General features: G+C 44.9%; 1 protein-coding gene across 1 annotated transcript in view; it reads right to left on the bottom strand.

Annotated features, from left to right (window-relative positions):
• PAX2 (paired box 2) overlaps positions 1–19,495 on the bottom strand; it is a 195,338-nt gene that overhangs the window by 10,801 nt on the left and 165,042 nt on the right. Inside the window, exons 8-9 of the mRNA XM_053312133.1 lie at positions 4,265–4,366; positions 324–410 (exon numbers count right to left, since the gene is read on the bottom strand). Of these exons, the coding sequence (XP_053168108.1) occupies positions 324–410; positions 4,265–4,366 (189 nt within the window). The remainder of the gene's footprint in view (positions 1–323; positions 411–4,264; positions 4,367–19,495) is intronic.

Here is a 19,495-nt window from a genome sequence, read left to right as displayed (position 1 = left end):
CCCATTTATATAAATGCTCAGGTTATCCTCAAATTATTCACTGCCAGAAGAAATGAACCACTCTATTGGTTGCTGCAGCACCAATGAGAATAATCTGGGATTAGATCTCAGAATTTTTCCTGGCACAGTTATATTGAAATATCCTCTCTCCAAAATCAGTGGGGTATATGGGTGGGCACTGAGGACATTCAGGGTCGTGTCCCCCCGCACACACACCCCTCAAGTGAAAGAGAAACAAATAAGGACAAGAAAACAAAGAGACAAAACAGAAGTGAGAGAGAAAGAGACAGAAGAAAATGCAGCTGTTCATAGCAGATACTCACTTAATAATGCAGGGTTGCTGAACCTCCAGGCTTCATTGTAGGTCGTATACTGAGGGTGGCTGTAAGGATTTCCTGAGAATTCACTTCCTAGAAGAGCAAAGAATGAAGGGTGGGCCATTCATAAAGTATATCATATAGAAGGCGTGTGGAAGAAAAGTTGTGGAAATTTGTGGAGGGAGCGGGAGCGTACGGCCACATTTGTTTATTTGCTTCTTTGGCACATATAGAGGCTATACACTGATGCATGCAAAACGGGGCTAAGGAAGCCCAGCCCGGTTTTGCACGTGCGTGTGAACCGCCAGGATCGGGCCGGATCCCGGCAGCACCATGGTGGCAAACCACCTACGGAGCCTCCCTTGAAAACGAGGTTAAGGGAGCGAGCCCTCCCTTAACCCTGTTTCCCGGATCATCTGTCAGCCACGGCTGCAAGCGGACTCCGGGGGAGGGGGGTTCCCCATAATGCACCGTGCATTATGGAGCTCCAGGGGGAGCTACGGCAGCAGTCAGTGCTCATCTGGGCGGGCAATCTGCCCGTCCAGGGAAGGCAGCATGATCATCTGCAGGGAGGTAAGCTCTTTAGGGCTTCCTCCCCGCAAACCCCACAGCCTTTTCTCGCTGCTTATGAGAAAAGGCTCATTGTCTAATTAAGAGCCAACAAACACATTTCCTTTTGCTTCTTCGACACCCCCTCTTTCGATATAGTCTCCCAAATGATTTAGTTATTGTCTGTTTTAAGTAATACAATGGGGAGATAGATACCCTAAAGAAGAAACAAAATGAGAGAAAAAATAACCCTCAAGTTGTAACCTCTAGGTGACCTCCCAATTGATTTCAACCTTTGCCTGCTTTAAATAGTACAATTCAGCCATTAAACATGTTAGTTGGGGTCATTTTGATATTTGGGACATACCTTTCAGCAGTGTGTGTGTGTGTGTGCATGCATGTGCATATCTGCACTATAGGCAGAGAATGTGATCAGGAAAGAGGAAGTTATAACGTGTTTTTAAAAATATGCTGTACTTCATGGGGGGGGGGGCGGGGGGCCCAAACAGGAAACTGAAGTGCCAAACAGTGACAGATCATGTGTTTAGAAGCAGAAGTTTCTGGTGTGGAGGCAAGAAAAGAGACAATGGTTAATTAAAATGGCTGCATTGATATGGTCAAATGAGCACAAGGGAGGGCCAGGCAGCCACAGGGCTTCATCCCCTGAACTTTTTTCACATCCTGGTTGCATATGTTCATGAGAGATAGATACTTGTAATTTTTTTTAGACTGGGAAACTGTGCCAGGAACCAGTTCCATGCACAAGTAAATTGATTGGCACTGCTTATTGCTGTATATATTGTCTTGCCAATACAGAATGGCACCAACCTACCCCCAGGTGTGTTGCCATCTTACTCTAGTGTCGGTCTTTGAAGCTATCTTCTGAGAATCTTTTTGAGGTTGCCCAGCAACTGCAAGAAACCTGCCCCAGGATGGAAGTACAGCTCTGTGTCCAGCCTCAAAAATGAAGAAATGTAAGAGAAGAGCTGGGACAACGGACTGAAGCCTCTGTTCAAGTCACCCAAGGAGCCTGGGTCAATATTTACGCTGTAGCTCAATTATTGCAAAGCTCCTGTAAGGAAGGGATGAGTTTGTCCCAAAGACAAGTCAGAGAGGTACTTCTTCACAAAGCCTATCTCTGTCTGTAAAAGGAGGGCTCAGATACTCCCTCTCTCCCATCTGTATTGTCACCCTAAACTGTTTACAGTGATTCTGAACTGCAGGTTAAGTAGAGGAGAAAGAGCCTCTCTCTCTCCAGAGCAGCCAAGAGGAGCCAGGGAGAGAGAAGCAGCGGGTGTGAAATGGTGTTTATTGACGAGGAGTGAAAGGAAGCGTGCCGCAGGATAATGAGCTTTTGAGCTCAACTGTGACCAAGAGGAACTGAGCTATCTCCTTCCCCAATCACTAATGAAACACATGTAATTTCCTCATCGGCACCGGATTCTGTTTAACTGTTCCCTTTGCTGTGGGCTCTTGCTGTGACCTGTTCTGTGCTGGTCCTGGAGCTTTTCTGCCAAAGACTAGGATGCTCCAGAAAGGAAAAAAGCGGGGGCGGGGGACCCTGCCAAGGAGGAAGAGGGTGGATGACAGGAAACATGTTATGCCACAGGAGGCATAGCAAAGTCCAAGCTGTGACAGAATCCCTGACTGTTCTAGGCTTTTACAGGCCCTAACCCACCACTCCCAATCATTTTTCAAACAGATGTTATACAGGAGCATCCCCCTTTTAGAATCCGAGGCCGTTCTCACAAGCAGCCAAGACCAGGCTAGGGCAGCTAAGCCTGGGTTTGGCTGCCCATGGGAACCACTGGGAACCGACTGGCTCCTGGTAGTGCCTCGGCAGCAAACCCTCCTAGGGAGCCCGCCTCTTAAATGAGGTCAAGGGAGCAAGTGCTCCCTTAACCCCGTTGAGCTGATTGTCTGTCAGTGCCGGCTGCTTTCAGCTAACGCTGAAAGAGTGATGGGTGCTTGCCTGTCCCTGGGGGGATCCCCACAATGCACTGCACACTTGTGCGGCACATTGTGGGATTTCCAGGGGCCAGGACACTGTCTCACAATCCCCACCCCGCTGTGCTGTCCATGGCAGCCACAGACTCTCTGGGCGCGCAATCCACACGCCCCACAACACCCCATTGCTCATCTGCAGTGAAGGCGAGCTTCTGTTGCCTTCCTTGCCACCCACCCTCAAGCCCACTCACTCATTCATGAGAATGGACTCTCTGACTCCTAAGAACAATGCTGGACAGCATGGTTCAGCAGTGGTGTCTCCATTTCTTCCCCATTCCAAATGGTTGGTCTGGGAGCGTGGCCAGGTTGTCCCCACATATAGACTGAGATTTAAAGCTGTATATTTCTAAGATAGGGGGTATAAACTCAGAGGTGGAAACTGACTTATAGGGGAGTGCACCGTGCCACCCATCCCTCACTAATGTGGGAGAAGGAACTTCCCCCAAGTAGCTCTCTACTCAGTCACAGCCCTGCTGGCAGGTTAAAAGGGTGACTTATTCACATGCATTGTAAGCACCTATTCAGCTTACAGATATCTAGAAGAGTTGTCATTTGATCTATTGCTGTTTGTTTGCTGTTTTTCTGTGTTTTTAATCCTAGTTTAGTTGTAGTCAATAAGAATGTTGAATAAACCTTTCATACACAATCACACACTTTGGCAAAAGCCAAACACTGCCTTCGAAAGTAAGAACCTCATCTTGACTGTCAAGCATGGTGGTGGAGGCATCATGGTTTGGGGCTGCTTTGCTACATGGCTTGCCATCATCGATGGAACCATAAATTCAGCTGCATATCAGAAAATTCTAGAGGACAATATCAGGCCATCTGTCCATGAGCTGAAGATGAGTTGAAAGTGGGTCATGCAGCAAGAGAGCAACCCTAAATGTTAAAGTAAGTCTGCTTACTTGAACACAGAATGGCTGAAGAAGAGATTTCATGTTTTGGAGTGGCCAACTTTATGGGCCTCCGAACCAGTTCAAACGGTGGCCGGCTCCTCTTGATGGGTGCAGCTTTAAAGGCGTGGGAGGATGCACCAACACGCGGTTCCTTAAACATCCCCCAGGGCGGCAGTGTACCTCCCTTCGCTATGTTTACTGGAAGTACCCAGAAGTAGTGGATACGCATGTGTGCGTGTTGCACGAGCATGCCCGATGTGCGCCCGCTCGTGCATGTTGCGCACAGGCGCCTCCACAGCCTGTGTAACTTCAGTTACATAATCAGACCAGAAACCATACTGGAAAGTATCCAAATGATAATTTGCACACAAGAAAACCTGAAGCTGGTTCACCACCATGTGTTCAAATGAAGCAAATTTGAAAACTTAGCAAGCTGTTCTTCTGCCTGATCAAAATGGAAAGAATCACAAGCATGTGAATCAAGGAAGAACTTACCAGGCACCATTCCTGCAAGAGTTGAGGTTGGGTAGCTGCCCTGTCCAGTTGGCGGGACGTGAGGTGGGTAGCCAGGCAAGGTTGTGCTTGCCATGTCACGACCTAGCAAGGGGGAAAAATGAGGGAGAGTAATTTCAGTATGATAACGAAGGGTGTAAACTTCAAATTTCATCTCAGCTGTGAGAACTCAGAAGGTGGTCTTAGATAAGCCATCCCTTCTCAGTAACACACCCCTGCCATACAGAGATAATAATACTGGTCTACCTGTTAGGGTTTCTGTAAGGATTATAAGCCAATATGTGTCAACACCTTGAACACTTCAAATATTATAGAAAGCCTTGTTTAGATCCTAACCTATGAGTATAATTTTATGCAGGTTAGGAGGAACAACAAAAATGAAATGAACCTGTTCACGATTCGTATAGTTTTAGATGCTGGCGAACTTCTCCAAGCTCAAATCAGATGTAAACTTTTAAAGCTTCCAAATTCTTCTACAGATTGGCTTCCCTCCCCGACCATTGCTGTCACCCTCCCTGTGTCCAAAACATCCTGCCCTTTGCTTAGTGGTCTGGTAGTGGCAGTAGGAACAACTGCAGTGGAACATGGGGAGGGGGGGGGGAATTCTAGTCCTTCCACTTAGTCTTTCCAAGCAGCATGCCAGGAGGAAAGGCATAGAGCCTTTGGGGGCATGTAGTAACTCCTGGGAAGAGTAGAAGTCTCAAGTCTGCACCTTTCCTACCGATGTGCAGTAGCCTTGGGAGAACTACAAGTTCCAAGAGCCACTTCACCTCATCTCCTGAAAGATCTTCCCCTTGACCAACATCCTTCGAGTATGTCTACTCACAAGTAAGTTCCATTCAGCAAACATCCCTGGCAATTTCAAACAAAAGCTTGTTTGAAAGTTCAATCTGTTTTATTGCTTCCTTTTTATCCCAGTGAATCATTGCCCTTTGAACAATCTCTCTGAAATGTCTCAGCATCAGTTTCTGGGCTCATGAAGGGGTGAGGCTTTAATTACTGGTTTCTTCTCATTATTTTTCCTTTCCTTTTTCAAAATAACAAAATATTTTATTTATTTATATCAGGTTAGTTTTGTGTGAAAACACAATAGCACTATCTCACAATTTTAAAAAAGAAAAAATGAGAGGAAATCAATAACTTACACCTCCCTACCACACTGGGAACAGAAACTTATACATACCTGCCAACATGTCCCTATTTTCCCATTCACCTGAATGGGAAAACAGGGATATGTTGGCAGGCATGCTTACATTTGTCTTTCCACACTGGCTGGAATTGTGTTTTATTACCCCATCCCACCTCACACCCAAAAGCCACAACTGGGGGGAAAAACAGAGGAGGAAAAGGCAGAGAACACTGGACTGCAATGATCTGACAATGATATTATCTGGATTCTCCATAAAAATGAGTTTAAAAGAGAGCAATTCTAGAGTAATGGGCTAGTTTGGAAGCAGGGGTTCTGAAACCATAATGGAACGCCTGCGCTTTTCATGGAGAGCATAATGGAGAGCACCTCTTTCCTCCAGCCAAGACTCTGGCATGACTAGGTTCCAGACGTATTCTGAAAGGAGAGAGAACCCTACAAATCTTAGCTTTCAGTTATAGAGGTGGACTCCAGACAAAGTTAAAAATGAGATGCTGAAGGCTACAAAATAAAGAGCTGAATAAAAACGACTACTACTAAATTATTATTATTATTTTCAATATTCCAAATTTCAACAAAAAAAGTTCTCAAAGTGGTTTAAACTGCAAAAGGTATGAGAAAATTGTTCCCTGTCCCCAAAGCACTCACAATCTTAAACACACACACACACACACACACACACACACACAACACCAGCAACAGCCACTTGAGAGACACTGAGGAAAATAGGGACATGCCTGTGAATGTGTAGGGGGCCAAGCAACTTGGGAGGCTCAGTGTACAGTTCTGACTATAAACATGCCACAGAAGGAAAGCAGGTAAGAAAGCGGACATAGAGCACATTGTTCCGGACTACAAAAGCAGATGAGCCAAGTGGCCCAAACCCTCCAACATTTCACTGATGAAAACAGGGATACACATGTAACAACCAGTTGTTATATACCCAGGATTACTGCCCAAGCCTCTCACCTTCTGTCACGCATTGCTGAAAACTAAATTCCACGTGCCATGTGGACTATATTGCAGTGCATATACTGTACTGTCTCTCCCCACAGCAAAGCCACCAGTTGAAGTGGGCAGCGGTTTGTGTTAAAATGGGAAAGTATAAGGCTGCAATCCAAAACACACTTTGCAGGGTATATAAGTCACACTGAACTCCTGAGTAAACATGCATAGAATCCGGCTGCCCAACTTCTGGCTTTCCAAGCCACCTTGGCTCAATTTCAGGCAGAGCTGCAATTTGGCTAGAGCATGCTGGCGGGGAGGCAAGCAATAGAATTGAAAATAACCGAAGCATCAGCATTATGAACATGCAACAGAAAGGGATTTTACTATGCACAGAGTCTAACCTTTTTGCAGCCCCCAGGCACACAAGTATCCCTGGGTACTTCCTTGCTTTATTTCTATTTTAAAGCATTGACTCCACCCCCCCCTCCCCTAATCCTTTCTAAACCACAGCATTTTTCAGGTGCTCTGTGTAAGTGAAACTATAATCTCTGGTAAAACAGACTGCTTAAACTGTTGGAGCATTAGGCCAATCCAATCCAGGCCCTGGATTTCCTCTCTGCCCAGCCACCAGTGAGAGGATTTCAGTGAGAAAGGCTGGCTAAAGCCCTTGCGATGGCAATAGCAGGGCCAAGTCTTACTTTACAAAGCTAAGGAGGGTTAAGAGACCAAAAGTTATTTGTCCCAGCATTTTGAAGCTACTCAAGGCTGATCTTCCTTGTCAGATTTTCAGGGAAGATCAACCCAACCCATTCTTTTTTGTCCTTCTGGTATTTATCAGGGTTTGCAAGGAAAGATATTTCATACGTCTCAGAGGCTTAAATGGAGGAGGAATGTGGAAGAGATGCAGGGGAATGGTCGGGGGAAAGAGGAATGCAAACAATCATGAGCAACTCTTACCTGATGCAGTAAAGACTTGCCTGTTTTAATATGGCAAATATTGTAAGTTTTGATATCTATTTGTATTAGCATTCTGCTGCTGGAAGTACCCAGTAACTGGCAGTCGGGTTTTATTTTCAATGAATTCTGTGTTTTTGCAAAAGAATCCAGTAGAAGCCCCAGGTATCCCAGAAATATGCTTCCTCTCAGCTATAGGTTTCTTAAAAGATATATTTCCAGACCTTTATTTACAGAGACTGAAAGGGCTGGTGGGGAGGAGCCCACATTCAACTCAACTATTCAATACAAAATAAACCTGTTTCCAATATTCTAGCCTATGACTGCAAATGCACTGGGATTATTGAGAAGCAAGGAAAGCAGTGATATCCTGTTGCATTTCCCTCCATTGCATAAACAGGATTCCATTGCAGGATTTTTATACTTCTCTTATCAGTTATAGAAGCACAGAATTTTAGAGCTGGACAGGACCATGGAGGTCTTCTAGTCCAACCCCATACTAGTTACAGGAATTTGCTACAGCATAGGAACATAGGAAGCTACCTTATACTGAGTCAGACCATTGGTCCCTCTAGCTCAGTATTGTCTACTCAGACTGGCAGCGGCTTCTCCAAGGTTGCAGGCAGGAGTCTCTCTCAGCCCTATCTTGGAGATGCCAGGGAGGGCACTTTGAACCTTCTGCATGCAAGCAAGCAGATGCTGTTCCCAGAGCAGCCCCATCCCCTAAGGGGAATATCTTACAGTGCTCACACATGCAAACCAGGGTGGACCCCGCTTAGCCAATGGGACAATTCATGCTTGCTACCACAAGACGAGCTCTCCTCCCTGACAGATGGCCAACCAGCTTCTGTCTGAAAACCTCGAGAGAAGGAGAGAAGAGCCCACTACTGCACAAGGCAAACTGCTGAGAACAGCTCTTACAGTTAGAAAATTCCTTCTAATGCCTAGTTCCTAATGTCTCCTAATCATGGTGGCAGTTGTTTTGCTCCAGTTTGCTATTGCTGCTGAAGGGATGGATAGTGGACACATGATTGCATATACGCTCCAGATTAATGGCATGGGCCTAGAGACAATTTGGTGGGCATATGGCATTTATTTTTCTGGCTTGAGGATTGCTTAGTGGGCACTTGGCACAGATCTCCTGGCTTGAGAACAAACTGGCAGGATATTGGCATTCATTTTTTAATTTTGTTTTTATTACATTTATAATTTAAAACATGGTTTTTGCTGTTTCGTGGTCTTATGATGCCCCCAATGGAACCTTAGGCTATACCACCACAACATTTCTGACTATGGGCTTTAAGGCCAAACTAGACAACATAATTGAGATCTTGACTTATTTGTTTGTTTATTTGTTTATTTATTTGCTTGCTTTGTCAGACCAACTGAGAAATGCCACTGGGGCAATTTACAACAATCCATCTCTTCTTTGGTCAATAGTTTTCCGTTTTCATTTTCTGACTGGCAATGCATCAGTCCACCTCCATGTGTCTTGTCATTTTATCTGTTGACATTATATCAGTTCCTTGTCAAAAAAAATGTTGCCCATGTTAACCCTACAGACATGTAAATGTGGTAAGATATTCCTTACCAAACATCATTTTCTCACCTCCTTTTAATTCTATATAATTTCACATGAGGCAAGGAGAGCTGAAGGGACAACCTGCTTCCTGCTCACCCCAGGCATCAGTTTGATAAGCTAATCTCAAATGTTTCCCAACAAAGATTGCATTAAGGGACTTCATAGCCTATCTATTATTGCTGTGTCTGTTATTACTTGTCTATTATTGATATGGAAACACATGAGTTATTAAGCAAAAAATGATGGATAATAGGGTTCTGAAGTTGCATTATTTCCAAAGTGAAGGAGATGTAATGTAAGAAGCAATACTTCCCACCTGAGCCACCTGTTACAAATTACCATTTATTATGCTTGTTCAATCTTGCCCTTTCCGTGAAATTTTATTGAATGTATCAAAACCCTTTTAGCTTCTTTCAAAGTCCCTTAGATAGTTTGTACAGGCAGGAATCTCCAAATTTGCCTCAAGTTTCACTTTAGATAGAATTTGGTAGCAAATTATGGCTGTGCAAACCCCATCCCCAAATGTTTGCTACTTTTATCAAAATCCTTTTAGCTTCTCTTGAAGTTCCTCAAATGTTTTACTCAAACAGGAACCTCCAAATTTGCCTTGAAATTCTCTTCAGGAGTCATCCAGTGGAAAATCCTGTGATATCTATTTTGTGCAATATACAACTCTGGCAGGGAATGTTCCGGAGGCTTCTAACATGAGGCAGTGAAGTTACTCTGGCACAACAGTCCCCCCACCACACACACACACTTTTAGCTCCTCACACTTGCTGTGCAAGTTATGGTCAGCTTTCTTTTTCATTCTCTGTTTCTTTGGCAAAGTAAAAATGGGAGAGGTTTTGACGACATATAAGCAAGGGAAAATTTATAGCCATAAAATTCTTTTAAAACTCTCTTCAGACTTAATTCTCCTTGCATGTTCTTTAATCACATGGTGGGGGGGGGCACAGTTCATCCATCCACACTTCTATACCTGCTATAAAATACTACTTTAAACTAGTACACTCAACCCCATCTGATTAAAGAAAGTGCTGGGAGGAAATTAAGAATATGTCAAAAAAATATGAGAGCATGTTCTTGATGGATCTGTCCTTGGCCCCCTTCTTTCCCCCCTTTTATATCCCTCCCATTATATTTTCTTGTGGTTTGCCCTACTACTTTTATATAGATGGTCTTCAGCTATCTCTTTGTGGTCCTTAGTTTTCTATCCTATAGGCCTCTACCTGCCTTGTGATGCCTCTTTCAACTTCAATATGTGATGACTCTTAGGGCAACTAATCATGTTACATTCTATACATACACTTGGGCATAAAATGCATTCATACTACATTATTTTGTGAAGGGAGCAAGCATATGAAAATTACACGCTTTCCCCTTTGAAGTTATCATGTATTTTAATCAGGACAAAATTTTGTCATCTGTTTCTGTGTGTTTTGAAGAATTTTTATATTAGGCACTAGGGATGTGCACGGAACCGGCTGGCCCGGTTCAATTCGAGTCCGGACCAGACTAAAACCTGACCGGAACAGTTCGGTCAGGCACCCCTTAGACCCACCCACCACGGTCCGGTCCAGGTGGGGTTCATGAATTTTTTTTTGAAAAAATCTTCTACCTTTAGCCCCTTCGGGGGGCTTCCTCTAGGCCATGGAGTGTCTGTCTGTCTGCGAAGGTTTCCCGTCCCTCCGCCAGACTTGGTCATCACCTCCATGGCTCATTCGGCCACTTTTTCGGTCCCATTCAGGCCTCTGTAGTCTCGCGTGGCCATTTTGTCCACCACTGTGCATGTGCAAATGTCCTCTGCAAGGCCCTGGGCCATGCCAGGTCTCTCAGAGGCCATTTGTGCATGCATGGCGGTGGACAAAAAGGCCACCGTGCGAGTCTACGGAGCCCTGAACAGGCCCGAAAAAGCGGCCAAATGGGCTGCGGCAGTGATGACTGAGGCCGGCGGGGGGAGGGGGAACCTTCATGGACACCCCCCCCCCCGGCGCAGCCTAGAGGAAGTCCCCCGAAGGGACTAAAGGTAGAAAACTTTTAAGATTTTGTTTTTTAAAAAATCGCGAACCCACCGAACCGTCGGGGAGGGTTCTGTCCAGGGTCATACTAAACAGGGAGTGGTGTGGTTCTACCCGGAACTGTCAAACCGAACTAGTTCGATGTAGAACCGGACCCACCCCTGAACTGTTCGCGCATCCCTATTAGGCAATTGTCCTTCAGAATGGACATGGTGTACATGCATTTTGTACTTGGATACTTAATAGAATTTTGGAGATCTTCTAGTCCAATCCTCTCCTGAGGGCAGGAAACTGCTACAGTATCTCTAACAGATAGCTGTCCAGCCTCTATTTGAAAACCTCTAGAAAAGGAGAATCCACCACTGCATACAAACTGATTTACTGATGAATAGCTCTTACAGAGAGGAAATCCTTCCTGATGTCTTAAAATTCCAAAGAGCAATTCTATTGGCACAACACAATGTTTTGCCTTCTGTCATACTAGAGGGAAGATATCATAATGTCCCATATGATGAGAAAATTTGTCCTTGTGATTCTGGTGCTGTTGAATCAATCTCCCATTTAATTTAATTTTGCACTTATTATTGCAATGTGTGTATCAGTTTTATTTTTCCTATTGTTGCATTTCTTGGTAGATATGCAGGGGCGGAGCCACCATTGGGCGAACGGGTTCAAAGAACCTGGGCTGCCACCAATCAGGGGCCGCAAGACATGCCACATCTGACGTGGGGGCATAGCTAGCCGGGACCCTGCATCTGATGTCAGATGCAGGGGCGGGGTCAGGGGTCCACAGAAGCAGCTGTACACTGGCCGTCGCCAGCCTCCCTATGCTGCTGTAGATATGATGAGGGTTTTTTAAAAGAATTTCTTTGCTTTTATCAGACCAAGACCAGTTAATCACTGAAAAAGTAACAAAATTTATATCCAGTGCCATTTATATTAGTCAAAAGATGTATGAAATATGTACATTTTGAGATATCTGGTTATATTAATGACTTTATGTGTGTGTGATTGTATTTTTTGTTGGCCAATAGGCTATAATAATATTATATTCTGTTCTGTTCCTAATGTTTAGCCAAAATTTGCTTCTGTGTAATATCGAGTCTTGCCCTCAGGAGCAAGAGAGAACATGTCCACTCCTCCTTCTGTGTGACTGTCCTTCAGTTATTTGAAGATAGCTAGCATATCTGCCAACTTGGCAAAGAGGCACCTTTTAACATGGTGATTCTCTTTATAACCCCTGCTAACTTGGCAAAGAGGCACCTTTTAACATGGTGATTATCTTTATTTAGCAGGGGGAGAGTAACTGGCCCTATTCACCCCCAGCACAGTACTTCCAGTGACTGTTGCTGGTGTCTATCTTGCATTTCTTTTTAGAATGTGAGCCCTTTGGGGACAGGGATCCATCTTATTTATTTATTATTTCTCTGTGTAAACCGCCCTGAGCCATATTTGGAAGGGCGGAATAGAAATCAAATGAATGAATGAATGAATGAATAAAATATCACCCCTATTATATCTCATGTTTGGATGTGTATCCATATACAGTTCCAACACATTTCTGGACTTCAGGCAGATAAACCAAAGGCTGTAAGAATGTGCCTGAAATGCATAGCGAAATCAGTGTTTGAAGTGATCACCTGGCAGGGAAGTGGAAGTACCAGAAAGGGAATTTTGTTTGTTTATTGAGTCACCAGTAGTGCCCTTTTCAGATGATTGGCCAGAGGCGCTCTAACCCCTGGACCTTGGGGCGGGGCTCCAAATGGCCGGGGGGGGGGGGGGACAGGACTCCTGCGGCCACCTCATGCCCAATCTCCTTTTTAAAAAATTTCAGCCACCAACGCGGCCGAGGGATGGATGCTGGGCGGGGGGGAACAACTTAGCTTCTCTCCCCCCAGCCACCCTGGTGGTGGCCAGAGTGACACTGGGCCTGACCATTCGGCCCAGTGTCTCTTGCTAACTGTGAGGTGCACCTGCACAATAAGCAACAGACGCTGGGCCAGACAGGCCCAGCGTCGTTCCGGCCGCTGCCACTGCTGGGGTGGTGGAGGAGGAGAGAATAACTGCTCGGCTGACCCCCCCGCCGGCAGCCATTCCTCGGCCGTGCGGCGGCTGAAATTAAAAAACCACAACGGAGATTCAGTGCAGCAGGAGGCCCCCCCAAAGTAGGTTTCGGGGGGGGGCTCGCGCCAGGGTGGTTCGGATGCCAAAATGACCTAGGTGCGCCTCTGTGATTGGCAATGCAGTACTGGTGCCCACTTCTTCCAGAAATCTGCCTGAATGCTCCCATTTCATGTGTGGGGGTGTTTTTTTTAGTTCTTGGCCTTAGTAGACCTGGATGGCACATGCGCACACACAAGTCTTGCCTTGTCAGTCCCCTCCAGAAAACTCTACCCATCCCTATAATGAACACATCATGAATCATTCATCTTTAACAGATTATGCAAATTGGGAAACATAAAATCAATAGTAATCAATAACTGCATCTATTTAATTGCCAGCAGAGACATTTTTTTTAAGAATGAGCATGATCTGCAGCCCTTTCTTGGGTAATAGCACCATTAATCCAAACACTGGATACTGGCCTAAGCATAACAGCATCATCCTCTACCCTTCCCCTTCCTAATTTCCCACACCTCTCTGAGCGTGTTTTCTCAATTTCCAGACTCTGCATTTCTCCTCATTACTGCTGGCACACAACTCCGAATGTTAACGGTTCCTGCTTTTTTGTTACTCTGTGCCTGATTGAAAAGTCGCATACAGATTGAGATGTTAATGTTAAACTGCCACCTGGGAACATCAAGCTGGGTCTGAAATGAACTTTTCTCACTCTTGTAACCAGATGGATCGGCCAGGAATGTTCCCGAGTGGAGCTGGGATTGTTCAAGGGTGGTGGGGTGGGGGCAAAGAAGCACTTCTACTCCAGCTTCAGGATTTTTGGACAAGAAACCACATCCTTTTCTTCCTCCACCTTGGCTCGTGTTATGAATCCTAAACCACTGCTGCTTATCAATCAATCAATCAATCAATCAATCAATCAAATCAAATAAAATAAAAATACCAGAATCCATGGAAGTCATCTGTGTGTCACCCTGTTTATGAATCAGCACCTCTTCCCAGGATACCAGTTAATAAAATGGGATGAATGAAGTAGGGATGTGCACAGTTTGGAGGTCCTTTATGGGCCTCTGGACTGGTTCGAAGAACCAGCAGTTCCGCCAGTTCGACGGTGGGGGGTGTCTTGCTTTAAGAGCGGGGGAGGGTGCACTTACCCCTCCCGCCGCTTCCCCCCCACCAGCATCACTTGTTTGAATAGCCCATTGGGGCGGCAGCGTACCTCCCTGCTGCCCCATTGCCCCCATTTTCCAGATATGACCGGAAGTTGCCAGCGGGCCTACACGGGCCAGCACATTGGCGACTTCCGGTCTTATCCGGGATAGCATGCACTGGAGATGTGCAGCACTGGAAGAGGTGTCCCGCATCAAATAGTTCAACCAGTGTTGTTGATATGCACTAAAGAAAAGGAGCAAGTGTGTTTCCAAAGCAGTTGCACAATTCAAATTGTATATCTCTCATTTTACAATAGTTATGTAGCATTACATCATCACATTGCTTACTCATGTAAACATCCACTAGCTAGAACTAAAGAAATATCTGTTTCTTATTTTTTTAGATATCATTTTAGGTACAAAATGTATGGTGCCTGTCAGTATGACAATGTGCTTAGTGCCTGTTCTGGGTCTGAGAGCAAGGGCTTATTCAAGGCCACACAATAAATACACAATGGAGGGGACTCTTGAAAGAAGCCAAGTAGCCCATCACCAAGTCCAGTGATTGAATAAGACTGGTTGTCCTGGCAGCAATCATATGGTGGTGTGTATGTCCATATCTGAATACAAAGAACAAATTCGAGAGTCCCCACCCACCTTGCCTTTCTTCTCACATAGCTTTGTAAATCAACAGGATAAAAAATTAGCTCCAAGCAAAAGAAAATAAAAACAGATTCTGCCAGGTATGTTGTGGCCATTAATGCCTTGTACTTACTTCTCTGAAAATGAAGGATAGGTTCCCAAGCTCTTTCCCTGCAAGTTTATCAAACTCTTTATTTATGATAAGCGTCTTACCTGGGGTTGCCAAATTGCATAACCCAGAGACAGATGCTGTACAATTTTAAAAAGGAGTAAGCAGCATGCTCTGGGAGTTTGGATATAAAGAAAATATTGGGCGGTAGTTGGTAAAGGAAAATGGGTCAAAGTAGAGCTTTTTGGGGAATAGGGGAAATAAAAGCATGTCTGACTGCAGAAGGGAAGGAGAGAGATAGGTTGATAATGTGGTGGAGAAGAAGTAAGTGTTACAAACTCTGTAGCCAAAGTGCAGCCAATCATATTCTAGGATTTTGACTACTAAATGGCCATGATTAATACAGGATACTTGCTTTGGTTATTAGAAACCCCATCCCTTGGTTCTCAATGCATTCATTCTCTCTCTCTCTCTCTCTCTCTCTCTCTCTCTCTCTCTCTCTCTCTCTCACACACACACACACACACACACACACACACTGCAAAATGAAACAAAAGTTCAATTTTGGAAAAAAGTTGTGGTCTTGTCACTGAAACTTTCCATATCTCTGTTTCTCAATGTTGATATATTAAACAAGAACTTTAAAAATCAGTTAAATAACAGGAAAAAACCTACAGAATAATTGGTTCTTTTAAAAATACATCAAGTTTTCCTCAACAAACAATACACTCTCTTTTTTTGAGAGAGACAGTGAAGCAAAGGGAGGAAAGCTCTTTCTGGAATAAACAATTGTTCAGTGCTGGAGGATCAATGGGCACAATCCCTCAAGGAGTGCTGATTTGCTCATATGTTCTTCATTTCAATGGGGCTTGTCCAGAGCATCTGGGAATCCCAGTGCAATGAAGTGGAGTTGCATAACTGTTGTGCTCGGCTGTGCCCTGTGGCAGCAACCTTTTCCTCTGTGCCCTGTTCAGCAGCAGCTGATTGTTCCCTCCATTCTTTCCCCAGGCTCATCTTTTTTCAGTGACCTGTCCTTTAGTTCTATGGGCTAAGATCTTGGCAGCTGCTTCCCAAAGGGCAAATGGCACTGCCCGTGAATTCCATATCTTCACCTGCGTCTGTGAACGGTATCTACATGTACCGAGCCATGCACATAGGCTCTGAATCCAGCAACATGCAGGGTCCACAGAAAGTATGTGCATATTCTGCTGTATTTATGCAAGATTGTTTCCATTCTTAGGTAAGAGATGATTTTTCACTGCCTTGCACTGTCAGGCCATTGGTTCATCCAGCTCAGTGGTGTCTGCACTGGCAGCAGCTCTCCAGGGTTTTGGAAGGGGCTCTTCCCAGCCCCATCTGGGTATATCAGGGATTGAACCAGGGACCTCCTGCATACAGAGCATCTACGCTACCTCAAAGCTATGGCCATCTCCCCTGTACATATGAATGACTGAACAGTCTTATTAATCTGTACCTTACACAAAAATATGTATTTATTAGATTATTATCCAACTTTTCAGACAGATATGATCATTTCCCAAGTAACTCATATCAATCAAAAATTCAGTACAGTGCTGGTGGCAGGCATAAATGAAAAAGAGACATGGACTTACAAACTAAAAAGACACACAAGGGAAAATGGGTGGAGAGAAAAGACAGAGTGGGGAGATTAGTTTGACAGTGCCAGAATGAAGTAGAGTAAGCACAGCACAATATGCTGCTACAATCTACCTAGGAATCTATAAAAGCAGTGGATTGGGACCTCTGCTGTAATGCATTTCTCTGTGAGGGCTACTGTTGGAGTCTAACGGATAGATCTGTCACTGCCATCTCTACCCTCCTACCTTCATGGAAAAGGTTCACTGGGTAAGAAACTGCATTTCCTATTTTACTGGAAAACAACTTACTTCGTAGTAGTAGTAGTATGTTTATTGCGGTCACAGACCAGATTAACAAACAATAACAATTAATAGCATTAATAAGAAAATTCAAGAATTTAAAAAGTTTACAAAATCACAAACTGTTCAAATTAATAATACAGTCTTTACAGAGCTTTGACGCCACAAAACAGAACTTTGCCACATTATCTGAAATTACAGGTTTAAAATTGGCCAGCATGATTTCCAAATGAAATTGGTCTGTGTGACCATGATAAATGGCTAAAATAGGAGAACTTACTGCTTAAGGTTGGGGGGCAATCAGCCCCAAGATGTCAAGGCGCAGTGGCTGACATATTATGCAAGGCAATGCCAACAGTAGAAGTCCTGCCTGTGCTGCTGTACATAGATAAGCAGGGTAAGAAGAGTTGCACTCTGGGCAGCTCTGCTGCAGAATAACATTGTGCAAACACAATTGTGTACCAGGACACCCTTTGGAAATAATGGGTGACCCATGATGCAATTGTGTTCACATAACTTTATGCTGCAGCAGAGCTGCCCTGAGCACAGTTCCTCTGAGGCGGTTTACACACGTGCAGCAGTGCGGGCAGGGCTCTTACCACCCGTGTTGCACAGCATTTCAGCAGGCATTTTTAACCAACATAGCTTAGCATAGTGGTTATGAGGGCAGCTGAATCTTTATAGCAGTGGTCATTTTCCAATTTGCTTTTCAGGAGTTTGCGCCTAGAGGGCCCTGACTGAAAAACATTGTTGTCAGGCCATTTGGGATTTTAAAAAGTATTTATGATTATTTTAATTTGCAAATGTCTATATGTCTGCCTGCCAAAGAAACATGTAGGAACTACTACATTATTTGGGGGTGACCTGTTTTGCTTCCTGACTGATAGGCACTCAACCATTCAAGTTCAGTAGTGCAGTATACCCCCAGCCCTAAAAGCCTGAGGGCTCTAGTCAGCCAGAAAAGGAGCCTTTTAATTATATTTGGAGCTCATGGAGGGAAGGAGGACATTTTAGGAGGGTGGGAAGCAAAAGGAATCTATGTGCTTCTTTTTTACCCTCCTGAAACCTTCTCCTGTGCTATATAGTGTAATAACTTTAAAGAAACTGTGCTATGTAGTTAAAAGACTCAGTTTTGGGGCTTTGTAACTGAGGTCGGATGACACACCAACCTCAGTTACACTTCCCTGAGGTCGACAGTGAGAAATCATTGTTCAAATGCAGGGAAATGCCACAACCTCAGTTCTGTTGCCACTTTCAAACTGTGGGTTGAACCCTCAGTTTGAAATTCAGTGGACCGGATCTCATGATCACGAACAAGCAGGGAGGGAGCCCTGGGCGGCCAAATCGGCCGCCCACACGTTGGCCGGCTCCGAGACGGAGCCGGCGGGGGCTGGGGAGCTCGGGGGCTGCGTGGCCCCCAGAAGCCCCAGTATGCCCTGCGCAAGCGCGCAGGGCATACTGGGGAGACCCCCGAGCTGGGAGGCTGCTTTTAAGCCTCCCAGCCGGGGGTCTACCTGTGAGTAGCCGCGCCGCAGAGCCGTGCCACAGCTACTCATGAGCAGATAGCCCGGGTTTGCAGAGCGCTCGCTCCACAAACCCGGTCTAAGGGGCGGGCTACAGGTGCGGAGGAGCTGCTCCAGAACCACCGGGCTCAGCTGCGAGCCCAGTGGTTCTTACAATTACAAAAATCGGGCTAGGATTTTCCTAGCCCGATTTTTGTGATCGTAAGAATAGCCCCAGTATGTTGCTGGAACTGTAGCTCTGCTGACCCCGTTGTGTCACTTGAATGCAGTAACTTGGGGTTTGCACTGAAGTTCCTCCCACAAGCCCATCCCCTCTCATATCGGAGCCAATGGTTGCTGGGCAAGTGACATGGAAGAGGGAGGGGAACTGCAGGTGGAGGCAATGGAAACCACAGCTGCCAGACTGTCTGCGGTATGATTCTTGGCTTCTGAGGTTAACCTCAGGTAAGCCCAGGGCCAGACTATTTTGCGCCCTAGGCAAGGCTAAGTACTTGCACCCCACCAAAAACATTTCAACTTCGATTTAAAAAAACAGATGTTTTGTAGAAAAAATGAAAAGCACAAAACTTGAAACTGCTAAATTTCTTTTAAATTGCAAGAATAGGTAATACATCAATTTTTGATTATCTTTCTCAAATACAAAATAAAATAATTTGGCACACAAATCATTTTGATTGATTTGATGCACTCTGCGCCCCTCTGAGGTCTGTGCCCTAGGCGGCTGCCTAGTTGGCCTAATGGTAGCACCGGCTCTGGGTAAGCGTACCCACTGTTTCACTTGTTCAAATGGGCCCTATATGTGGGCAGTGGGTAGGAGGTTTCTGAAGATTTGAAAGGAGAAAAGATGTTCTTTGCCCTCCACTCCCTTATGAAATGTCCATGTATAGTGCAAGGAGGGGCATGTTTTAACCTCAATGTGCACATCTTCCCATCTCTCCCCAGAACTCTATTCCCCACTTCCTGTCTCTTATGATATGTTATTAGGGACATGAATAGGTCAAGTCCCTCTCCCTCCCCTCCATTTTCTCTTTTAAATGGACACACTAATGTTCTGTAAATCCTGTCAGGCCATTTTCAGGTTTCAGAATTGTATTTTTTGTTTGTTTAATTTACAAACTAATAT

This window comes from Hemicordylus capensis, chromosome 3 (genome assembly GCF_027244095.1).
Source record: "Hemicordylus capensis ecotype Gifberg chromosome 3, rHemCap1.1.pri, whole genome shotgun sequence".
NCBI lineage: Eukaryota > Metazoa > Chordata > Lepidosauria > Squamata > Cordylidae > Hemicordylus > Hemicordylus capensis.
This window is presented reverse-complemented; position numbering and strand designations above follow the sequence as displayed.